The sequence below is a fragment of the Cervus elaphus genome, chromosome 24, assembly GCF_910594005.1.
Source record: "Cervus elaphus chromosome 24, mCerEla1.1, whole genome shotgun sequence".
NCBI classification, from domain to species: Eukaryota; Metazoa; Chordata; class Mammalia; order Artiodactyla; family Cervidae; genus Cervus; species Cervus elaphus.
In genome coordinates, this window is record NC_057838.1 from 61,361,272 (window position 1) to 61,381,467 (window position 20,196).

At 57.8% G+C, this 20,196-nt stretch overlaps 2 protein-coding genes across 3 annotated transcripts; both read left to right on the top strand.

Moving 5' to 3' along the window:
• Positions 1–745: 745 nt before the first annotated feature.
• On the top strand, positions 746–4,351 carry LOC122682687 (protein piccolo-like). The gene has a single exon (XM_043885690.1). The coding sequence runs from the start codon at positions 746–748 to the stop codon at positions 4,349–4,351; it is 3,606 nt and encodes a 1,201-aa protein (XP_043741625.1).
• Positions 4,352–7,776: 3,425 nt separating this feature from the next.
• CAMKV (CaM kinase like vesicle associated) lies at positions 7,777–19,497 on the top strand. Of its 2 annotated transcripts, none has more exons than XM_043886185.1 (11): positions 7,777–7,975; positions 15,035–15,143; positions 15,254–15,385; positions 15,568–15,642; positions 15,858–15,996; positions 16,140–16,260; positions 16,415–16,490; positions 16,589–16,725; positions 16,884–16,962; positions 17,187–17,274; positions 17,571–19,497. In XM_043886185.1, the coding sequence occupies exons 2-11, from the start codon at positions 15,049–15,051 to the stop codon at positions 18,141–18,143; spliced, it is 1,515 nt and encodes a 504-aa protein (XP_043742120.1). In that variant the 5' UTR covers positions 7,777–7,975; positions 15,035–15,048; the 3' UTR covers positions 18,144–19,497. The 2 variants fall into 2 exon arrangements, with proteins under 2 accessions (XP_043742120.1, XP_043742121.1); XM_043886186.1 differs by having other exon boundaries at positions 7,816–7,982.
• The last annotated feature ends 699 nt before the right edge of the window (positions 19,498–20,196 follow it).

The following is a 20,196-nucleotide window of genomic DNA, read 5'->3' on the forward strand; positions in this document are numbered from 1 at the left end:
CTGGAAGGTTCTGAGCAGAGGCCCCACCCCCACCCGTGTCACCCCCATCCCCACCTCTGTGGGACACTGGGCCGGGCCTCAAGGACATGTGGCTCTGGGGAGGGGGCTCTGGGAGGCACAGGCAGAGGGAAAACCATCTGGAGCAGAAAGACTGCCAAGGAGCAGCTGTCCCTGGAGCGGGAGCCGGGGAACATGGGGGAGGGGAGTTAGAGCCCGAGTCTGGGCCCCTCACCCACTTCTGCCTCTCAGGACTGAGTGGTGAGGGTGCTTGGCCTCCCCTCTCTCCCCACGGGCCTCACACACTTGGAACGGCATCCGTGGGTCAGGGTTTAAGCACCAAGTTGCCACGTGGGAAATGGGGATAAAGAGCCAAGTCTGGCATCTGAGGTAGACTGGAAACCCAGGGGCTTCCCTCGGTGTCTTCCCTGCCTACACTTTTTTCGCCTTGGCCTTACACAGGCCTTCACCTCCAGGAGCTCTACCCTCGCTCTTGGGCTGGCCTGGGCAGAATGACTACCTGACTGTCAAAGAGAGAGGAGGACAGTCTAGGGTTGCCAGACTTCAGGGGATCCCTTGCTCTTTCCTTTACCCAAGATTCCCTGGGCAGGCCCCCATTCCTCAGGGGGGTGGGGCCCCTGGTTTCCCACACTCTCTCACCCTCCCCCAGGTCATGGGGGCGCTGTGATGTGTGGGGTTGCCAGGGCAATGAAGTGGGGGCAGGGCACCTAGGGCATGGAGCAGGACTATGGAAGTCACCAAGAAAGTGGGGGGCCCTGATCCATCGGGCCCCCAGGGCCACCCCTCAGTTGGCAGCCAGCAGCTGGGGGGTGGCGTCAGAGGGTCCCAGGGACCATGGATAAACTCAGGATCCGCATCCTCGAGGCACGGGGTGCCATTGTCCACCGAGGCCAACTCTGATGGGGCCTATGGCTCAGCCTCCCAGGCCCACACCCATGAGCCCTGTCACCAGCACCTCCAGGAGCCTACGGAGGTTACCTCCCAATGTGGCTGTGAGCGGGCCTCCCAGGACACCCTGAGACTCCCCTCCACTAGCTCATTCCCAGGATCTCTCGTGGGAGCCCAAATACATCTTGTCACGGAGAATAGGACCCCGGCCCCACCGGTGTACACGCGCGGTGATGCCACCAGTGACACGGCTCAGCACGGACTCTACTGTTCCCGGCTTCAGGTGCAGGTGGTGGGGGAGGGCAAGGCTCCAGCTAAAGTCCTTGTAGGCTGGGGCAAAGGCCCCTGCAGCCCGGAGCAGACTGCCCCAGCGGGCATTAGGAAGAGCCGATGGCTACCGTATATCCCTTCAGGAGAGGATGGCTCACCTGCAGCCCAAGGTCCTTTTCTGGCTCCAGGTCATGATCAGGGCCAGGGCAAGGGCCCAGGTCCGGTTCAGGCTCCTCCAACTCCAACTCCAACTCGGGCCAGTACTCCAGGTCTGGATCCAATCTCAATGGCAGGAGCAGAATCTTACCCCTGCAACCCCGACCACCTGACTGATACCAATGCCACCACGAAGGGCCTGTCCCAAGACCTCTTGCCTGGGAAATATGGCAATCAGTGGCCAGTCCAGTTGGATTCTTCCAAAGGGGTCACATCCTGCCAGGACAAACTGAATTTCCATCCTCAGGAAGAGCCTCCCACCCCAGCACCCATTCTAAACAAATCCCCAGACCAGACCCAGGTACGTGAAGCTACCCAAAGGCCAGTGTTACCCAGGCATCCCAAGAACCAAGTGGAGAAGCCCCTGGTCAGTATCTCTAGCCCAGGCAGCCCCAAACCAGGCTCAGGGCCCCCAGGAACCCCCAAGAGCCAGAGGGACAGCCAGGAGATCCGCAGCGCTCCGCAAAGTCAGCAGCCCCTCAATGTTTGCAACAACCCCTGCTCCAGTGGGCTGCCGTCTACCTACCAGTTAAGCAGCCACAACCCAGCCCCAGTTCCTCCCAGGGAAGCCATGCAGATACCTGCCTCCAGTGCCCCTACCTGCCAGTTCCGGGATGCTATGGAAGACCGTGTGCTGGTGTTTGACATGGCCACGGGCAATACCAGGATGGGGCTGCTGTGTCATGATCCCATGGGCTCCCGGGCAGTGCTGGTGGGCCTCATGCCCAGCCACCCACCCATCTATGCCTCTGAAAGCATGCAACCCACCCACCCGCTGCCCACGCCCATCATCACCCCTGACAGCGATCGTTCCAGCTTCTGGTCCACCACGGCCATGGTGTCCAGCCCCGTGCCCTCCAGCCTTTCATCAGGAAGCTACCGAGAGGTGGCCCTGGTTCCCAAAGAGGCCAGGGTCCACCTGGAATCACAAGGCTCCCCTGGTGCTGAGACACCCATGAGGATGGGGATGCTCAGTGGGCCCGTTCTACTGGGGACACCACTCCAATTTGGAGAGAGGATCCTGAGCCATGCCCATGATCCTGGCTGGTCCAAACCTGATGCTGAAAAAAACCAAGGGAGTCGCACTATCTGGATGCTGGATGCCCCTGGGATGCAGGATACCTCTCTGGGCCAGACCAAGAAACAACAGTGGATGAGCTCAGAGCAGACAGCAGAGCCAGTACCACCAGCCAAAAACCAGGAGGTGTTCAGACCCCCACTCCAGGAAGATACAGGCAGCCACAATCAGAAAGAGAGCTATCACCCTGATAGCCCTCTGGTCAAACGTGCTGGGCAGGCCCCCCTCGGCAGTCAGCCCCCACTAGCTGAACAGGCCCCCTCCACCAACCAGCCTCCGCTTCCTGCTCAACCGCCTCTCACTGGAACCCCTATTTCCAGGCAGCCTCCCTTTTCCCAAGAACCCCTCATCTCCAATGAGCCCATCCTCTCAAGGGGTGCCCTGACCGCTAGGGAGCCTGGTCAGGCTTCCACCCTGGGCCAAGAAGGTAAGCCACTGGGCCATGCAGAGGTACACCAGATGCCCCCTGAGGAGACCTGCATCTATGTAAACAGAGAAAAGGTTGGTGCCAATGCTGCTCAAAGCTCCAGCTTACATCGGCTCTTGTCCTGGCAGCATGGCAGCTCCCCCAAGGTGCAGGAGAAGCAACTTTCCCTGATCGCGATCACTGCACCCGGCCCTGGTTGCAAGGTCTTGCCCATGGTCGCAGCAGGCACTCAGCTCCAGGGTCCCCAATTCAAGCTGACAACCGAGGACACGACCCACTCGTCGGTGGTCTCACACCTTGGCCTGCTCCGCGGGGCCTGCTATGAGCTGGTGCCCACCATGGATGCTCTGGCCGTACGGTCCCCAGTGCTCTGCCGCCATTCGCTGGGCCCCTACCAGGACATGGCTGCTGTGGTGATCGACACAGGCACAGGCTTCACCAAATGCGGGCTGGCTGGAGAGGACCACGTCCTCAGCGTGCTGCCTTCACGCGTGCAACTGCTGCAGCACCCAGTCCAGGGCCAGCCCAGGTACACGGTGCCCGAGAAGCAAGAGCCGTCCTACTCGGTGCTGAATCGAGGCGTGGTCTCCGACTGGGATGCCCTGGAGGTGCTGTGGCAGCACCTGTTCTACTGCAGGCTGGGCGTGCAGCCCGAGGAGCTGGCTGTGCTTGTGGCCGACTCACCCATCTCCCCGCGCACCAACCGAGAAAAGGTGGCTGAAATACTCTTCGAGCGTTTCCACGTGCCAGCCATGCAGACGGTGCACCAGGCCCTGCTGGCACTCTATGCTTACGGGCGCACCACCGGGCTGGTTCTGGGCAGTGGCCACGGCACATCCTACGTGGCGCCCGTTGTCACTGGGGATCTGGCCCCCCTTGACACCTACCGGCTGGACGTGGCAGGTTGCGACCTCACAGAACACTTGGCTCAGCTGTTGCTGGCGGGTGGCCAATCACCGCTCAAGGCAGAGCTGGTCAACCAGATTAAAGAGACCTGCTGCTACGTGGCCATGGACATGACGGCTGAGCTAGCCCGCATGCAGTCCCAGACCCGGGTGGACTTCGTGCTTCCTGACAAGCAGGTCATCACGCTGGGCTCTGAGCGCTTCCGCTGCCCGGAGGCTCTCTTCCAACCCAATCTGCTGGGCGTCAATCAGCCGGGCCTTCCACAACTAGCCCTCCTCAGTATCAGCCGGCTGGAGGCCAAGCAGCAGGAGCAGCTGCTGGCCAATGTGGTGCTGGACGGTGGCAGCACCCTGTTGAGTGGCTTTCCCGAGCGCCTGAGACAGGAGCTGGGCCCCAGTGCCACCGTGCTGGGCTCTCCGCACCGGGCCGTCGCTGCTTGGCTCGGAGGCTCCATCATGGCCTCTCGGAACTCCTTCCAGAGCCTGTGGCTCAGCCGCCGTGAGTATGACGAGGAGGGCCCATGGGCCATTTACAAGTACCATCTATGAGCACATAAAAGTTCTGTTTCTGCTTGCTTTGACTACCATGGCGTATTTTAGGCACAGGGCGGTGGAGAGAGGGCAGGGGTTGCAGGCGTGGGGTCAGGGATGGGGGCCTTGGCACTCCCAAGGTACACCCTCCTCTACACACTGGAATTCCGTGGGCCTTGGCAATTCTGTCCTTTCCAGGGAAGCCCAGAGCCCCTTGGCTAACATTGGCCCTGGGCTAGCCTGACCTTTACTGTACCCCAAGGGCAACCAGAGAGAGTGGCTGCTGTGGGTTTTGCCCTGTTGCCCTGGCGACAAGCTCAATTACCCTTGATTGCCAGCTAGTTGCCATGGCAATTTCAAACATAATGAAATAACCCACACAGCCTGGAGTGAGTCACGAAGGGGGGAGCCCCCTCCCCAAGCTCCAGAGGAAAAGACTGCTTGCTTTCCCTCATGTTAGGTCCTCCATGGGGGCTGAGGCCAACAACATCGACAACAGCCAAACAGTTCCGCCGATGGCTGGGGGGCCTAGAGCTTTGTTGCTCCATGGGAGGGTCTGTGTCAGAATCTGGGCTTCTTGGGGGAGCTGACCTGAAAGTGCAGATTCCCTCTGAAGTCCGAACCATAGCTGGAGCTCTGTGCTAGGTAGGCAGGGGCTTCTGTCAGCCAATCAGAATATGAAGGAGTGGGAGTGCTGGCCTTTGATGCCGTGGGGCAGGAAATCAGGGTAGGGGGCTTATAAGTCCTGGATCCTGGATGGGAAATATGAACTGAGCTGGAGGGTGAGGCTCCTTTGTAGCCTCTGTGGATATGGAGACTCCCACCTTATCCTACCTCTCTGGTGGGAGCCAGAACTGTCAACTGTGGGGTCCCTTTGCCTCCTCTGTCTCCCAACCCGGGCCAACCCTGCCCACAGGGTGAGTAGAATACAGATCTCGTTAGGAGATCCTAATAGAGGCTATGGGGTAATGCCAATGCCAACTGCCTTATTTTAGTCCCAAAATTCACCATGTGTTAAAGGGCCTCCCATTGGTCAGGGGGTGGCTAGAATCCATGACCCCTGACTTGTCTAGCTCTGAAGAGCTGGGGTAGGAACAAGGGTTTGTGTCTTTCACGGCCGGGAAGAGGTGAGAGGAGGCACTCAGCTGTGTTGATACTTCCTGTCTGGAGGGCACCCCTGCCTGTGTCCCTCTGGCTGAGCGCTGAGGGACAAGCCATGCCCCTGTCCCAACCCTGGGTTCTCATCTTTGGGGTGCCCTCTCCACAAAGGACAGAGACCTGGCTATCTTCACACATACCTGAGAGTGAGGGACGGCCCTTTGTGGACAGACTACAAATGGCCAATGACATAGGGTCATCACAGCCCACCCCACCCCGGGGCACGGTTTGCCCTCTTCCTGAGTCCAGTTATCACACCCTGAGTCGGACTCCCCAGTCCTAAGGCCTGTGTCAGGCAGGAAGGGGACCAGGACTAGCTAGCTACAGCGTCCATGTGCACATGCATGCAAGCATGCCTGGGTGCACACAGAATGCAAACACGTGCCCCTGGGCACCACTGCACACACTGCGCTGTTGCCATCTCCTTTGGCACAAGAGCACAGACTCACAGACATCATCACACGTGTGCACATACACCCTGCCACGTGCTCACCCACAGGCACATGGAGTATGCACGGGACCCAGAAGAGGTGGAGCACTGCCAGCAGCAGGCAGGGCTATAGCGAGCCACTTCTTCCCCTGTCTCGAAATCCCCCACGTTGGAGCTTCTCCTTGGCCTCACGTCTCCACCATGATCTTCAGGAAAGGCAGAAAATGTGTGTGATGTGTGGGGTCGGCAAGCCATGGATCAGATGCACCATACAACTCAGAGAACTGTTTCAATGACAGTGGGCAGACAGCAGGAAGGACTGAGTGCTAGGCCATTCATTCATTCTGCAGACATGAACTGAGCACCCGGAGACAGGACACAGGCTCTGGCCTGTGCCCAGCTCGCCAGGAGAGTCCTCACCAGTAGTTGAGTCAGTGTGGTAACTGAGACCACCCAGAGCCCAGGGAGCCAAGAGGCTGTGACCAACCCAGGGAAGGATGTGAAGGGCTCCTCATCACCCCCTGAGGAGAAAGATACTAACAGGTCCTGTTTAAATAGTCATGTCCCAGGCTAGACTTCCAGCCCCAGCCCTAGCTTCAACTTCCTGACTTGGACACCTGCAGCCACGGGAAACCATCCAGGAGAGACTCACTCATGGCCAAAGGTTTGGAGATGACCCCACCCAGGATGGGGTCAGAAGAGTTCGGGTGAGGTGGGGCCCAGCTCCAGGCAAGCCTAAGTCTGGCCTTCACACACTGGCCTTAAGGCTTGAGCAGGGGGTGGGGGGTGGCAGGGCAAGTATTTGGTCCACTTGCATCCACGACAAGGGACAGAGAAATGGCCAAGGACTTCCTGCAGAGCCTCCCCCTGGCAGTTCTCAGCCAGGGGGGCAGGTTCTCAGGTCAGGTCAGGTTCTCAGGTCAGGGGGCAGGTCTGCTGGGACTCCTGGGGGCTGTAAGTTCTCTTGTATCCCCGTATCCTAGCCCAGGCCACTAGGGGTGATGCTGCTCAGGAAGTGCTCGAGGGCGATTAAACTGGAAAGAATGCAGAGTCTACACCTTATCATAGGTAACTTTCAGAGCTTGAGAAATTCAGAGGCACACTGGAAGGGGGCAGACTGGGCCATCCACCCTGGCTGGGACTTGGAGATGGGAAAGGCTCTGACTTGGCAGGAGGGGACGGAAGGGTGGGCAGAGAGACTGGCACCAAGGTCTGGGGCTCTCGCTTGCATGCACACACACCCTCGTGTTTACTGGTTAGGGGAGGCCAGTCTATAGTGAAGCTTTCCCTAGTGACTGCCCAGTTGGTTCTTTTTAGTGGGTTCCGCTCTTTGAGTCAGGTTTTGGGAGCTGGTGGGTTCAGGTGGTAAAGAATCTGCCTGCAATTCGGGAGACCTGCGTTCGATCCCTGGGTTGGGAAGATCCCCTGGAGAAGGTAATGGCTACTCACTCCAGTATTCTGACCTGGAGAATTCCATGGATTCTATAGTCCATGGAGTCGCAAAAGAGGCGGACACGACTCAGCGACTTTCACTCAGTTTGGGAGCTGGACAGAGCGCCAGTACCCTAGAGACCACAACCCTCCAAGACACTCCTGTGCAGTTCCAGGACTCAGGCTTTCTCCCCACACCTTCTACTCTGCCGCACCCTCTACAATGAGCATCATAAGGTACCTCCAGTCCCTGTTGCCCGGTCAGCCCGGTGCCTAAGGGAACCTTCGAGAGCCTGGCCCGGGCCGCGCAGGCCAGTGCTCACCGTCTCTGCTGCCACCCCTCATCAGCCCTGCTCCGAGTGGGATTCCGGGCTCAGGCTTCTCCAGGGTAGGGGCGGAGCCGGCTGAGGGAGGCCCCGCCCCCAGCCCGCCCCCGGCCCGGGGTGCGAATCCGGTGCCGGCGAGCGGCGGGAGATGCTGGAGGTTCGCGAGCCGAAGTGGCTGCAGCTGGCGCCGCGTCTGCCCCGCGTGCCCGGAGCGGATTCTGCCCGCCGCCCCTGGAGCCCTCGGCGCCTCCACTGAACCCGCGATCGCATCCTCCCTGTGACCGACCAGCGCTGCAGGTGCGGGGTGAGCCGGGAGGGGGTGGGCTCCCGGAACGCACGTTGCGAGGTCTTAGGGGATTGGGTCTCTGGTTCGAGGTTCTGGTAGCCGAGTGCGCGGGGGCGCTGCAAGGGCTTGGGGTCCTGGCGGGGGCAGAGTACGCGGGCTCTGCAGATCCAGGGCTGGGCGTGCGGGGTTGGGCTGAAGTTCCCCATCACCTCAGACGGCTCGGGGGTCCCAAGGGAAGCCTCTGAGACTCAAGTCCAGGCCAATCTCCCCTCCTTGTCCCCCATCCCACCCCTCGTCTCGCTGGGCTCCTAATTGTGAAAACGTTAACCTTCCAACATTGAGCTGCCCCAGGGGGTTAGGGGCGAGGGCTCAGCTGTCCCTCTGGACTCCCAGAGCCGCCTCCAGCCCCTCCCAACTGCCCCCGGACCCCCCCTCCCTCCAGCTAAGCAGTCACTAATTTCCATGACAACGAGAGTTCTTTATGGGCGACAACCTGAAGGGGGCTGGGCGGGGCTGCCGCTCGGTGGGGGAGGAGGCTCAAGCCCCTGGGGACCAGCAGCCCCCTAGCCGAGATCCAGCTTCCAAGCCTTAACTCGGGGGCCTCCGCGGGGGTCCAGGGTACCGACCCAGCGCTGCGCGGTGGGGGTGGGGGACGCACATGTTTCTGCCGGGAGGTGCGGGGCTTGGTGCTCACACGTGTGCCGCCCGCATGTGTGTTGCTGTGCCAGCGGGGGCGAGTCAGCAGCACTGGGGAAGGGGGTCAGGGTGGCAGCACGGTTGGGGAGCAAGGCCCCCGGCTGGCAGGGTGAACAATGAGAGAGTGAGTCTGCCTTCCCCAGCCTGTAGCGTCTGGCAGAGACCCTAGGCTCTCCCAGCCCCCCATAGCTGTGCCAAACTGCTTTTGTCTGCACCCCCTAGGCAAAGCCTGCTACCAGGTTCCCTCCGAGGAAGCAGGGCTCTCTGTCTATCACCAAAAGCTCAGTCTGCAGCAGTCCAGCTACTGGCCAGCCACCCTCCTCCAAGGGTCGCTTTGAGTCCCCCAAGGACCACCTGCAGGGACCTGGTGTCCTCCCTGTCCCCCACCCCCAGTCAATTCCCGTCAGCTTTAGGCACCTGCTGGGCCCGATTTTCCTCAACTGAGAAATTGGTGTCTCCGCTCCCCTCTGTGTCAGGCTGGGCCCTGGGCTGGAGCAGAGATCTCTCTCCTTTTCATTTACAGAATTTGGTAGGGATCCTCCTTCCGTATCAGCTGCCTTTTCCCATATCAGCTGCTGGCCCTCCTCTCCCATCCTTGTCCTGGCAGGTGGACAGTCCTTGCCCTGGGAGAAGGCCACAGAGTCAGTGATCTCCATCCAGGGAAACTGAGGCAGAGTCGGTGAAGGAGGGGAGGATGCTGTGCAGTTGTTATCCTGTTTCTAGACTGCTCGGGGTGCTGTTTCTGGCCTTCAGACAAAACCCACTGTTGGGGAGGGGGCGGCGGTGGCAGGGAATGAGGCTGAGCCGCCAGAGAGGCCCTGGGGACCCAAGGCCTCTAGGGAAGAGCAGATGGGGGTGGGGGTAGCTGGGGAGTCCAGGCAGAGCTGGGTCAGCTGACAGGAGGGGCTGCAAAGGGAAGCAGCCAGGTCTCCAAGCTTCATTTCCATCCCCCACGCCTGTGCCTTCGACATGTTGGACCTGCCTTACCTAAGCTGCCTTGGTGACAGGGAGAGGGGCTGAGGAACTGTTGTGACCGAGGGGACCACAGCAGATGGCCTCTTCCCGCACCAAGTTCAGTGCTTGTCTAGGGGGATACAGGAGGGGTCAGTCTCAAAGGTCCAGGCATCAGGGGCAGCTCCTGACCCAGGTGTGCAGAGCACATGGTCATGGAGACCTTAGGGCTCTGCTGGACATCCATAGGCCCCTTCAAAACCCCCATCCCACCTTTTCTCCTGTGTCCTTGTGCCTGCATCCTTTTTACTATATGAATTCTTTATACTCCCCCCCCTTCCACCGCAGGTTGTGCCTTTGTCTCTCTGTGGCCCTGCCCCTCTCTTTCCTAAAGTCTCCCAGTTCTTCCCTGATGGAGACCAGGGTCTCCAGGGTCACAGAACCCATAGGGAAGGAATCAGGGCAAAAGTCTCAGGGAATTCTTGGAGAAGGGGTTTGAATAACACCTCTCCTTACCCCTCCCCTGGTTTAAAAACTTCCATCACCATAGCAACCCTTTACTCCCAGGGCCTACTCTGCATTTCCGCTCCTCCACTCAAAGGGCAGCAGGGCCCCCAGTGGGTTTTCCTTCAGGGGCTCAAAGCTTGGAACCCAGGTGCCTGGAAGGGATCAGCTGGTTCTTGGCTCAGCCTGCATGTTTGAAGGCTGAACTTTCTGGAGACAGCACTGGATTGTATGCCCACCCCAAGACTGGAGAGCATTCCCCCCAACCCCGCATGCGCTCTCATTAGATGGGAGATAGTCAGCAGCCAGAACTAGTGACCAAGGCCCAGCCCGGTCAGGCCCCTGCCCAGTTACCTAAAGCAGCTGGATGGTGGACGAGAAACTTGACTCTGCCTCCTGACGCAGACCTGAGAGCGAGGTCTCTATTTCTGCCCGTCCTGTGGATGAAATCTCTGCCTCACGCTGGGCAGAGCTGGGACCAAGGCATGTCGATTACAGCAGGAAACCCAGCTCTGGTCCCTGAAAGTAGAGAGCAGGGAAGGGGAGGGGGTGCCTGCAGGCTGGTGTTCACAGCTGCCACTAAATCGGGAGGTGTTGCCCACAGTTGTTGGGAGGCTGCTGGAGGCCTCCTGGGCCCCTCCTGGCCTCCCTAGATTTACTGCAAGATCTGGAGCCCCACATGGCAGAGGACCAGAGTAGCAGGAAACTCCTATTATGGCTATAAGAGGTGGGGCTGGAACCAGGCTGACCCCAGTGGAGGAGGGGCCAGGACCCTGTGGGACCCCTGGACCTTTGGAGGGGCCTCTGTCCCGTTCAGGCTTCCCCTGGGCCAGACTTGCCTTAGGCTGCCATAGGGCCGCTTGGGACCCTTTATTACCAAGGCACCCGTAGGCTGAGGCTCCATCAGCTTTGCCCAGGGGGTCAGACCTGAGTAGCTAGGGAATGCTTGGCCCTCAGGCTCCCTCAGAGGCTCCCCAGGCTCTGCGCTTCCCCCAAGCTCCCTTGGGACCACCCCCTGTGCACACCAGTCAGTTTCTCTGCAGAGAATGGAAGAAAGCATGTCTCTAGGGAAATGGCTGTGATGGGACTTCTGTGCCCTCCCTTGTCCCAGTGTGGAGTTGAGGTCCAGCCAGGGTCCCATGTCACTGGGAGGGAGCTCTGTGCTATTGGATGTTGACTCTGGGCTATCCAGGCCTTGGCAGTGAGGGGGGTGAAAAATGTACTCTTTCTTTCTGCCTGGCCTTCTACTGTTCTTGACGATGTCTCAGCTGCTCCTCTCAGCTTTGGGGCCAGGGCTGCCCTTGTTGCAAGCAGGTGCCTGGGGCTTGGTACACACACCGGCAGCCTCCCAGGCAGCAGCAGTGGGTAGCAGATGGGAGAGTGGGTGGGGGTGGAAGGGACCAAGATGCTAATCGGAAGCAGGGCCCCTCTTTCTCCTCTCTTTGCCCTGGGGCCAGGTTGGGGGTGGAGGCGAGTGAGGGCAGTTAGATGGGTGAAGGGAGGTAGTGACTGGCTGAGATCAGGGCAGCCATGGGAGCGGCAGGCAGGTGTGTCCCGCCACGAGGCTTCAGGACATGGCTGCAGGTTGATGTGACTGAGCAGAGGTCCCCATGGTGGAGACAGAGCCCCAAGACTGGCCCTGGGTCCCTGCAGGTCTGAGTGCATATGCGCGGCCAGAAGCAGGGCCAAGATCAGGGACAGGCATATACAAAAGCTCCCACGCTGCAGGGCTGAGTGGGGAGATATTGGTGTGGGGTTGGGGGGAGGTGGAGGTGGTGGAAGTTATCTCAGCGAAGGGCCATGTTGAACCTGGAACCTCAGGATGGTCGCCAACGATCCGTGGCACAAATAACCTTAGAACTTCGGGAATCACAAGGAAAGAAGAGATTTAGCCCTGGTCTCAGCACCCAGCTCACGTGGAGGCTGCTCCATGGGGAGGCCAGGATGGGTAGTGCCCCTGCTAGTGCCCACACTTCCTCCACTGAGTGGACATGGTTGAGCTGGCGAGTCACCTGTTGTTGGTTGTTTAGGTAGTTGCTGATTTTTTGAATGTTATAAATAACTCTGCCGTGACAAATAGGATACTGATGGGAGACTTGGGGGGAAGGGCGTTCTTGCCAGAGGCAATGGTGTAAGCAGAGCAGCAGAGCTGAGCCATAGGTCCCTCCCAGCCCTCTGGGGGGACCTGCAGGTTGAGGTATCACCCTCCCACCCAGCAAAGGGCCCTTGGATTGCAGCCTGGAAAGGGAATCGCTGCACACCAGAGCCACTGGGGCAACTGATGCAAGCCCCCTCCCTCGGATTGTTAGGCCTTAGAGATGGGTGGCCGGCAGTAGTGGGTGGCCTCGCCTCTGCTCTCAGCTGTGAGAGTGGGATTCCAGCCACATGCTCCTTCCAGGCAGATGCAGGAGCCAGGCTGTGACCGCAGTGGCAAAGATCCGCAGTCGAGGACGATCTTCAAAGCTTCTCTTGTTTGCCTCTGCAGTACTTCACAAGATGGCTAAAGCCCTGGCTTGAATCACGCTGATGAAAAATGCGTTTGTGTTCCCTAAGCCCAAAGAACCTGGGTGAGGGAATGGTGGAATTTGTTCCCTAATGCGGAAAGCAAATTTGAGGGAGAATTTGCAGGACTGGGTGCCCTGGGAAGCAGGTAACCTCCTCCTGGTAGGAAGCAAGCGCCAGCCAGGGCCGGCCAAGGGGCTTGTGTGGGTCCTGGCCTTTGACCCTGGCTGGCAGAGTCCCTCTGAGCAAGCTTCTTCCTCGGGTGGGAGCGTTCTCTCTCCTTCATACTGTGGCTGTGAATCACTTCAGGCAGGGCACCTAGGTATTCAAGGCCCCAGCCCAGGCGCTTTGCACAGCAAGTGCTAATCAGGCTGGTGAGAGACCCGTGCACAGTCAAAGAAGCAGAGCAGTTTGAATGCAGCCTTTTGTGTGAAGCGTGTTATCACCCCAGTGTCACACCAACCAGGCATTAAGGAGGCCAACTTTGAGTCAGACCTGGGAAGGTCTGGACTCTCACCAGTTCCCCTCCTGAGGTTTACCTCTGAGCAAGGGCTGCGAAGGCCTTTTCCTACGGGTGTGGGCCCCAGTCCACCCTGCATCCCAGGTGAGGATTGGGCTGGCAGGGTGGCAGATCCGTGGGGTGCCACGCTCCAGGTGCCAGAGTGCCTGGAACCTACTGCAGTCAGCTGTGCTCATCCTTCTGCCTGGAGTAGCCACCCGTGGCCAGAGGCCTCTCCCCTGGACCTGATGGCCAGGTCTCCTGTGGGCCCTGGCAGTGAGGCACAACGCAGGCTTGTCTTGCTTTTCCAGACCATTACCCCTGCACACCTCTTGGCAAATCCTTTCCCTCTAAGGCCCGACCTTAATGCTGCTTTTTCCTCAAAGCCTTTCCTTGCTTCTCTACCCAGATGGGGGTTCTCCTTCTGAGGAATCCCCCAAGCACTCTGCCTGAATGCAGTATTTATTAAATCAGTAAAAACAACCACAGTACAAATTCTAACAGAAAATTAATGAACAGTAGACATCATCGACTCAGTGGATGGTGTTTGAGAGAGACAGTGAAGCAGAGGGAAGCCTGGCGTGCTGCAGTCCATGGGGTCGCAAAGAGTCGGACACGACTGAGCGACTGAACAACAACAGAATAAATCTGCCCCTCTGACACCCAGTTCTTTCCCCCAAAGGAGACTCTTATTTTCTTCCAGAAAGGACTTTGAGTGTACACAAATCCATAAAGTTTAAAAAATTTACCCCAGTGCAGCACCCTTTACCCACTGTTCTATCCCCTGCTTTTTCTCACACTGTCCTACTGCAGCACATTTTGATCTATTTTATTCTTTTTAATAGCAATCAAGTATTCGGCAGTACGTATGGCCATAATTTTTATTCACATTTTTTCTTGTGAAATATAACAAAAATCTAGGAATGAACCCAATACGTGTATGTACATTTGTCCAAATTATTATAAAGCTCAGACCTGTGAAACCACTACTCAGATTCAGAAATAGGTCCTCCAGAATCCTCCCCCAATCACAACCTCTTTTATTTCTCTTAGGAGGTCTCATGATGTTTACTTCCTAGTGTTGCTTTATAGTTTGACCAGTATGTCTGTATCCTTAAACAGTATAGATTAGTGAGGCCTGTTGTGAACTCTGTATTTGGTGGTTTTTTTCACTCAGCACTTGTATTGGTGAGATTGACCATGTGGTTGGGTAGAGCTGTAGATCCCTCATTCCCCTCATTTCCATTGTTGTGTAATAATATTCCATTGTGTGACTCTCCCACAATACATCCTGCTGCTGACGGGTATGTGGGCTGTTTCCAGTTTGGGGCAATTCAGAATATTGCAGCCATGAGCACTCTTGTATGAGTGTCCTGCTGCACAAATGTATATGTTTCTGTAGGATGTATATTCAGCTGTGCAATTGCTGGTTATTAGGGAATGTTCGACTTCAATAGTTTCACCAAACTGTTTTGCACACGGGACACTTGCCCTCCACCAGCAGTGCTCATGTTCTTTGCATCTTTGCCAATGCCTGGCATCTTTAGACTTGCGGAGATGACTCTGATGGGTGGGTAGCTACAACCCTCTTCATCTGTGAAATCATTGAAATTTAAATCAATCATTTGATAAATCTCTTTTTGATTATACATAATGCAGAATGATTCTAGGATATGTCAGCTTAATATATTTTTCATAAGCAGGGGCTGCTGTAGCTTGGGCAGCCAAGCTGAGTGGCTAGAAGTATGGCCAAAAAGGCAGGGGTTGGATCCCATTCTGACCACCCTCTAGCCCTTTCTGGTGTAGATGTGGCCTCTGGCTTGATCTGAGCTGGGTTGGGGTTTCCCAAAGACAACTTCTACATTGTGTGGAGAAGTGGGGAGTGGGACAGCTGAACCAGACCCCATCCTGTCTGCAGCTCAGAGCCCGGCAATGCCGTTTGGGTGTGTGACTCTGGGCGACAAGAAGAACTATAACCAGCCATCGGAGGTGACTGACAGATATGATTTGGGACAGGTCATCAAGACGTGAGTGCCGGGTCTGTTGGGCCAGGGTGGGCGGGCCAGGGCTGGGGAAAGGGGAGTGGAGTACAGCCCAAGCTGAGGCCGGGGCTGAGGGGAGTGCCTGCTGGCTGCAGTGAGGAGTTCTGTGAGATCTTCCGGGCCAAGGACAAGACGACAGGCAAGCTGCACACCTGCAAGAAGTTCCAGAAGAGGGATGGCCGCAAGGTGCGGAAGGCAGCAAAGAACGAGATAGGCATCCTCAAGATGTGAGTGTGAAGCCCTGGGCTGGGGTGGCGGAGGGGAGGAAGCAGGGCAGGGCTTGGAGGGCCAGGGACCTCAACAGTACCAGCCTCCGGCCAGTTAGTGTGCTGTGGCCCACAGTAGCCACCAAAGCCTCTCTGAGGGGCTTTACCCAGCTCTAGCACTTGGCTCTTCTCTCTGCCTCCAGGGTGAAGCATCCAAACATCCTGCAACTGGTGGATGTGTTTGTGACTCGCAAGGAGTACTTTATCTTCCTGGAGCTGTGAGTGTGGGTCTGGGGTTCCAGGAGTCCTTAGTCCTCCCAGGTCTTTACTTGCTCCACCCTCTGCAGCCAGGGCAAGCCCCCCTTCTGGACCCTTGGGGTTCCAGGTCCATGTGCCTTGCCCAGCCAGCTGCCTGGTGTCGGTAGCCTGCCCACGTACTCCTGCCCCACCCCCGATCCTGCCCACGCCAGGCTCAGGGGCTGGTGTCCCTCAGGGCCACGGGGAGGGAGGTGTTTGACTGGATCCTGGACCAGGGCTACTACTCGGAGCGAGACACGAGCAACGTGGTGCGGCAGGTCCTGGAGGCGGTGGCCTACCTGCACTCACTCAAGATCGTGCACAGGAACCTCAAGGTGAGGCCAGCAACCAGGTCAAAGGGGCCGCTGGCAGCTGGCCTGGGGCTGGGGTGGGCAGCACTTTGAGGCCGTGGTCCAGCCTCTGAGGGTTTCATGGTGTCTTCATCTGCCCACCCGCATGCCATTCCCGGCTGGAGCAGCTGGAGAACCTGGTTTACTACAACCGACTGAAGAACTCAAAGATCGTCATCAGCGACTTTCACCTGGCTAAGCTAGAGAATGGCCTCATCAAGGAGCCCTGTGGGACCCCCGAATACCTGGGCAAGCAGGGAGTAGGGCAGGGCGGGGTGGGACACAGCCTTCAAGGCCTGGCTGTGGGTAGTGGAGGAGAAAGTCCCCATCCCAGCAAATGGGTGTGGGTGGTACAAGGCCAGGCCAGGGCTGATACTGACCAGCAGATGGGTCCTGTTTGCAGCCCCAGAGGTGGTAGGCCGGCAGCGGTATGGACGCCCTGTGGACTGCTGGGCCATTGGAGTCATCATGTACATCCTGTAAGTGGATAAGTGGGCAAACAGGCTGGCAGTGAGGTGGGATGAGGGTCTGCATCCATGGCCTTCCTGAATGACCCTGAACATGGGCCCCCATGCAGGCTTTCAGGGAATCCACCTTTCTATGAGGAGGTAGAGGAAGATGACTATGAGAACCACGACAAGAATCTCTTCCGCAAGATCCTGGCTGGCGATTATGAGTTTGACTCTCCATACTGGGATGACATTTCGCAGGCAGGTGAGGAGGTATCCAGCATGAGGGCAGAGTAAAGGGCTGGTGTAGGGGACGGCTGTCAACCTTTTCTGCTGGACTCTGATCCCATCCCCGAGCCCACTCATCACCTCTAGACTGTGAGAGGGGTGCCCATGCCTAGACTCTCCCTGGCTTTCTCCCAGCCAAAGACCTGGTCACAAGGCTGATGGAGGTGGAGCAAGACCAGCGGATCACTGCAGAAGAGGCCATCTCCCATGAGTGGTGAGCAGGGAGCTGGGGGGCGGGCAGGAAGGATGGGAGGAGAGGCCAGGGGTTCCTTGTCCTGTCTTCCTCCATCCTTGAGGCCTTGAGTTGGGGTTCAGGGGGGTACCCAGAGCTCAGGCCAGCTCAGAGGGTCTGCCTAGGATTGTATAAGGAAAGGGTTGGGCACAGTCTCCATGAAGGCCATATGCCCTCAGATCTAGACACACTTGTACCCTTTCCAGGATTTCTGGCAATGCTGCTTCTGATAAGAACATTAAGGACGGTGTCTGTGCCCAGATTGAAAAGAACTTTGCCAGAGCTAAATGGAAGGTAAGGCTTGGATGGTTCTCTTTCCTGGCTTGATCCCCAGTGCTCCTTCTGGCACCACAGTTTCTGGCCTGCATCACAGCCCTGCAGACATACACAGGCTTTTCTTAAACCATCAGGTGTAGCTGTAGTCACTGTGATGACCTCGGGCAGGTGTGCTGAGCAGCTGGGGCCCTGGCCCTGGGTTGGTCAGAGGCAGCCAGAGCCTCATGGAATGGTCTGGGATTGGCTTTTGTGAATAAACAGATCCAGTTTCCATGAGCCTCACTCTGAGCCTCTCTCCACTGTCCTTCTTTCAGAAAGCTGTCCGAGTGACCACCCTCATGAAACGGCTCAGGGCCCCAGAGCAGTCCGGCACGGCTGCAGCCCAGTCTGCTCCTGGCACAGACACTGCCACCCCTGGGGCTGCGGGCGGGGCCACGGCTGCAAGTGCAGCTGCCTCAGTCCTTGGGGGCAGTGCCGCCCCAGCCACAGCGGGTGACACTACAAAGAGCGAGAACGTGGCCCCCGCTGACCGTAGTGCCACCCCAGCCACAGACGGCAGTACCACCCCAGCCACTGATGGGAGCGTCACCCCAGCCACTGATGGGAGCATCACCCCAGCCACCGATGGGAGTGTCACCCCAGCCACCGACAGAAGTGTGACTCCAGCCACTGATGGGAGAGCCACACCAGCCGTGGAAGAGAGCACCGTGCCCACCACCCAAAGTTGTGCCACACCGGCTGCCAAGGCTGTTGCCACCCCTGAGCCGGCTTTGGCCCAGCCGGACAGCACAGCCCCAGGGGGCGCAACAGGCCAGGCTCCACCCTCTAGTAAAGGGGAAGAGGCTGCTGGCTGTGCCCAGGAGTCTCGGAGGGTGGAGAGCAGCTGAGGGGGCAGGCTGTGGGGGGCGGGGGATGGGCAGGAGGGTGGGAGAGTGGATGAGGGGCTTCTCACTGTACATAGAGTCACTGGCATGATGCCCTCGCTCCCCCCCGCCCCTGCCTCCCAGCATGGGGCATGTCTGGGGGCCACAGGAGACCAGTCTCATCTCCTGTGTGTATGTGCGTGAGTAGTGGGCAGGCCAGAGGCGGGACCAGCCCTAGCCCCTGCATGGATTCCTTGTGGCTTTTTCTGTCTTTTGCTAGCTTCATCAGTTTCTGTTTCTTGTGGGATGCTGCTCTAGGGATACTCAGGAGGTCCCTGCTCCCCTGCCCCCCTCCCCTCTCTGCCTCACAGTTCCCCCCCACCCAGGCAGGCCCTGAAGGTCCCATCCTCTCCCAGGCCCTAAATTGGGTGGCCTTGCCCTGAGAGCTGGTCCTCCAGCGAGGCCCTGTCAGCGGTCTTAGGCTCCTGCACATGAAGGTATGTGCCTGTGGTGTGTGGGCTGCTCTAGGAGTGGAAACAGGCTGGTATAGAGAATGCTGTAATCTCGGGCAGTATGCTTTAAGTCAAGACTGGTCACATGGCTGGGGGCACTGCTTGGTAGCCACGGGGGTCCTCAGAAGTGAAAAAGAATGAGCTGGAGGGTAGAAGCTCCCATCTCTGTCCCTGGGATGTCTCTCCTAAGACCCTTGCGCTGTTTCCTGCCCTCCTGGGTCCTGCAGTGGGTTGCCCTGTGCCCTGAGCTTCAGGAGCCTGCAAGGGGAAGGAGGAGCAATTAGGATGTGGCGATGAGATCTGGGAGGGCGGAGTGCAGACCCAGGACCTAGCGTACCAGCCTAGCTGGGTCCTTACCCTGGGCTGAACAAGGACAGCTGCCACTGGCTCTTCCCAGATGGGCTCCCTTAGGCTCAGTCCACAGTCCTCTCCATCCCAGGCAGGGGGCCTGCTGCCTGGCAGTGTCCTGTAGTCTGATTTGGGGGGTTGCCCTTCACAGGGTCAGGTTTTCTGCTCTCTCAATTCAACAGTGAAATAGACAGGAACACTCTATGTCTATGACCCACTTCCCCTTCTATCAAGGTTTAGAGAGAGGCCCAGGTGTCTCTGGGCCACGCTGAGTTGCTTTTGCTGGAATGAGGGAGTGAATAAAGCTCCCCAGTTTCCTAATGGAGGCTCCTGGCAGGTGCCCTTTGTCAGACCCTACTAGAGCCTGGGCAGGCAGCCACACTGGTCCCAGCCCTCGCTTGGCACTCGGGGTAGTCCTGCCCTTCTCCCTGCATGCCTGTGGGTCTGCTCTGGTGTATGAAGGTCGGTGGGCTGTGTACCTGCTGAACCTGGCAAATAAATGTCACTCTGCCAAAGCCTCTGGCCACCCTCTCGCCTTTGCTTCCTCTATATTACTGGGGAGGGCCCCTGGAAGGCAGTGGGGAGGGGAGAGGCTGGGGATAGTTTTGCTGGTAGTGGTCTGAACTCAGTGCCATGTGGATTGCTTGGGATGCCACAGGATGGTCCTTGATGGTAGGGGTGGGGTCCTCTGGACTCTAGAAAACCATGTGGGGTTACTGTTCTGACAAGTCTTGTTGAACAAGGAGTCTTTATCTTGACTTAGGCATAAGACCCGGAACCCACCAAGGCCATCCACCATAGAGAGAGACCTTTTGTACATGGCCAAAGTGGGTTTCCCTGGGTTGTGGAGAGGGTGCAGGGTAGGCATTACACAATGATTCTATCCTGCCCTTTGTGTTGATTTCTCCTTCCTGTAAACAACACCGTCGCTTTCCACATAGGTCCCAAGGACTTCACTCTGGGTCCACTTCAGGTGGAACAGATGAGCTTTATATTGTGGGGCTGTGTATAAGTTTTTTTCTGGGAAGAGGGGAGTAATACTACTAAAAACAGTTAATCACAGAAACTCCTAGGAGTACTCCTTCCAGCCAAGATTAGTCCACGTGACCTCACCAGGGATGTCGCTCTTCCTCAGAGAGGATCCCAAAGACAACTCTGATGTGGGAATAAGAAAAAAGGTCTATTAGTCACTTGTCTAAGATGCATCTGGGCCTCCA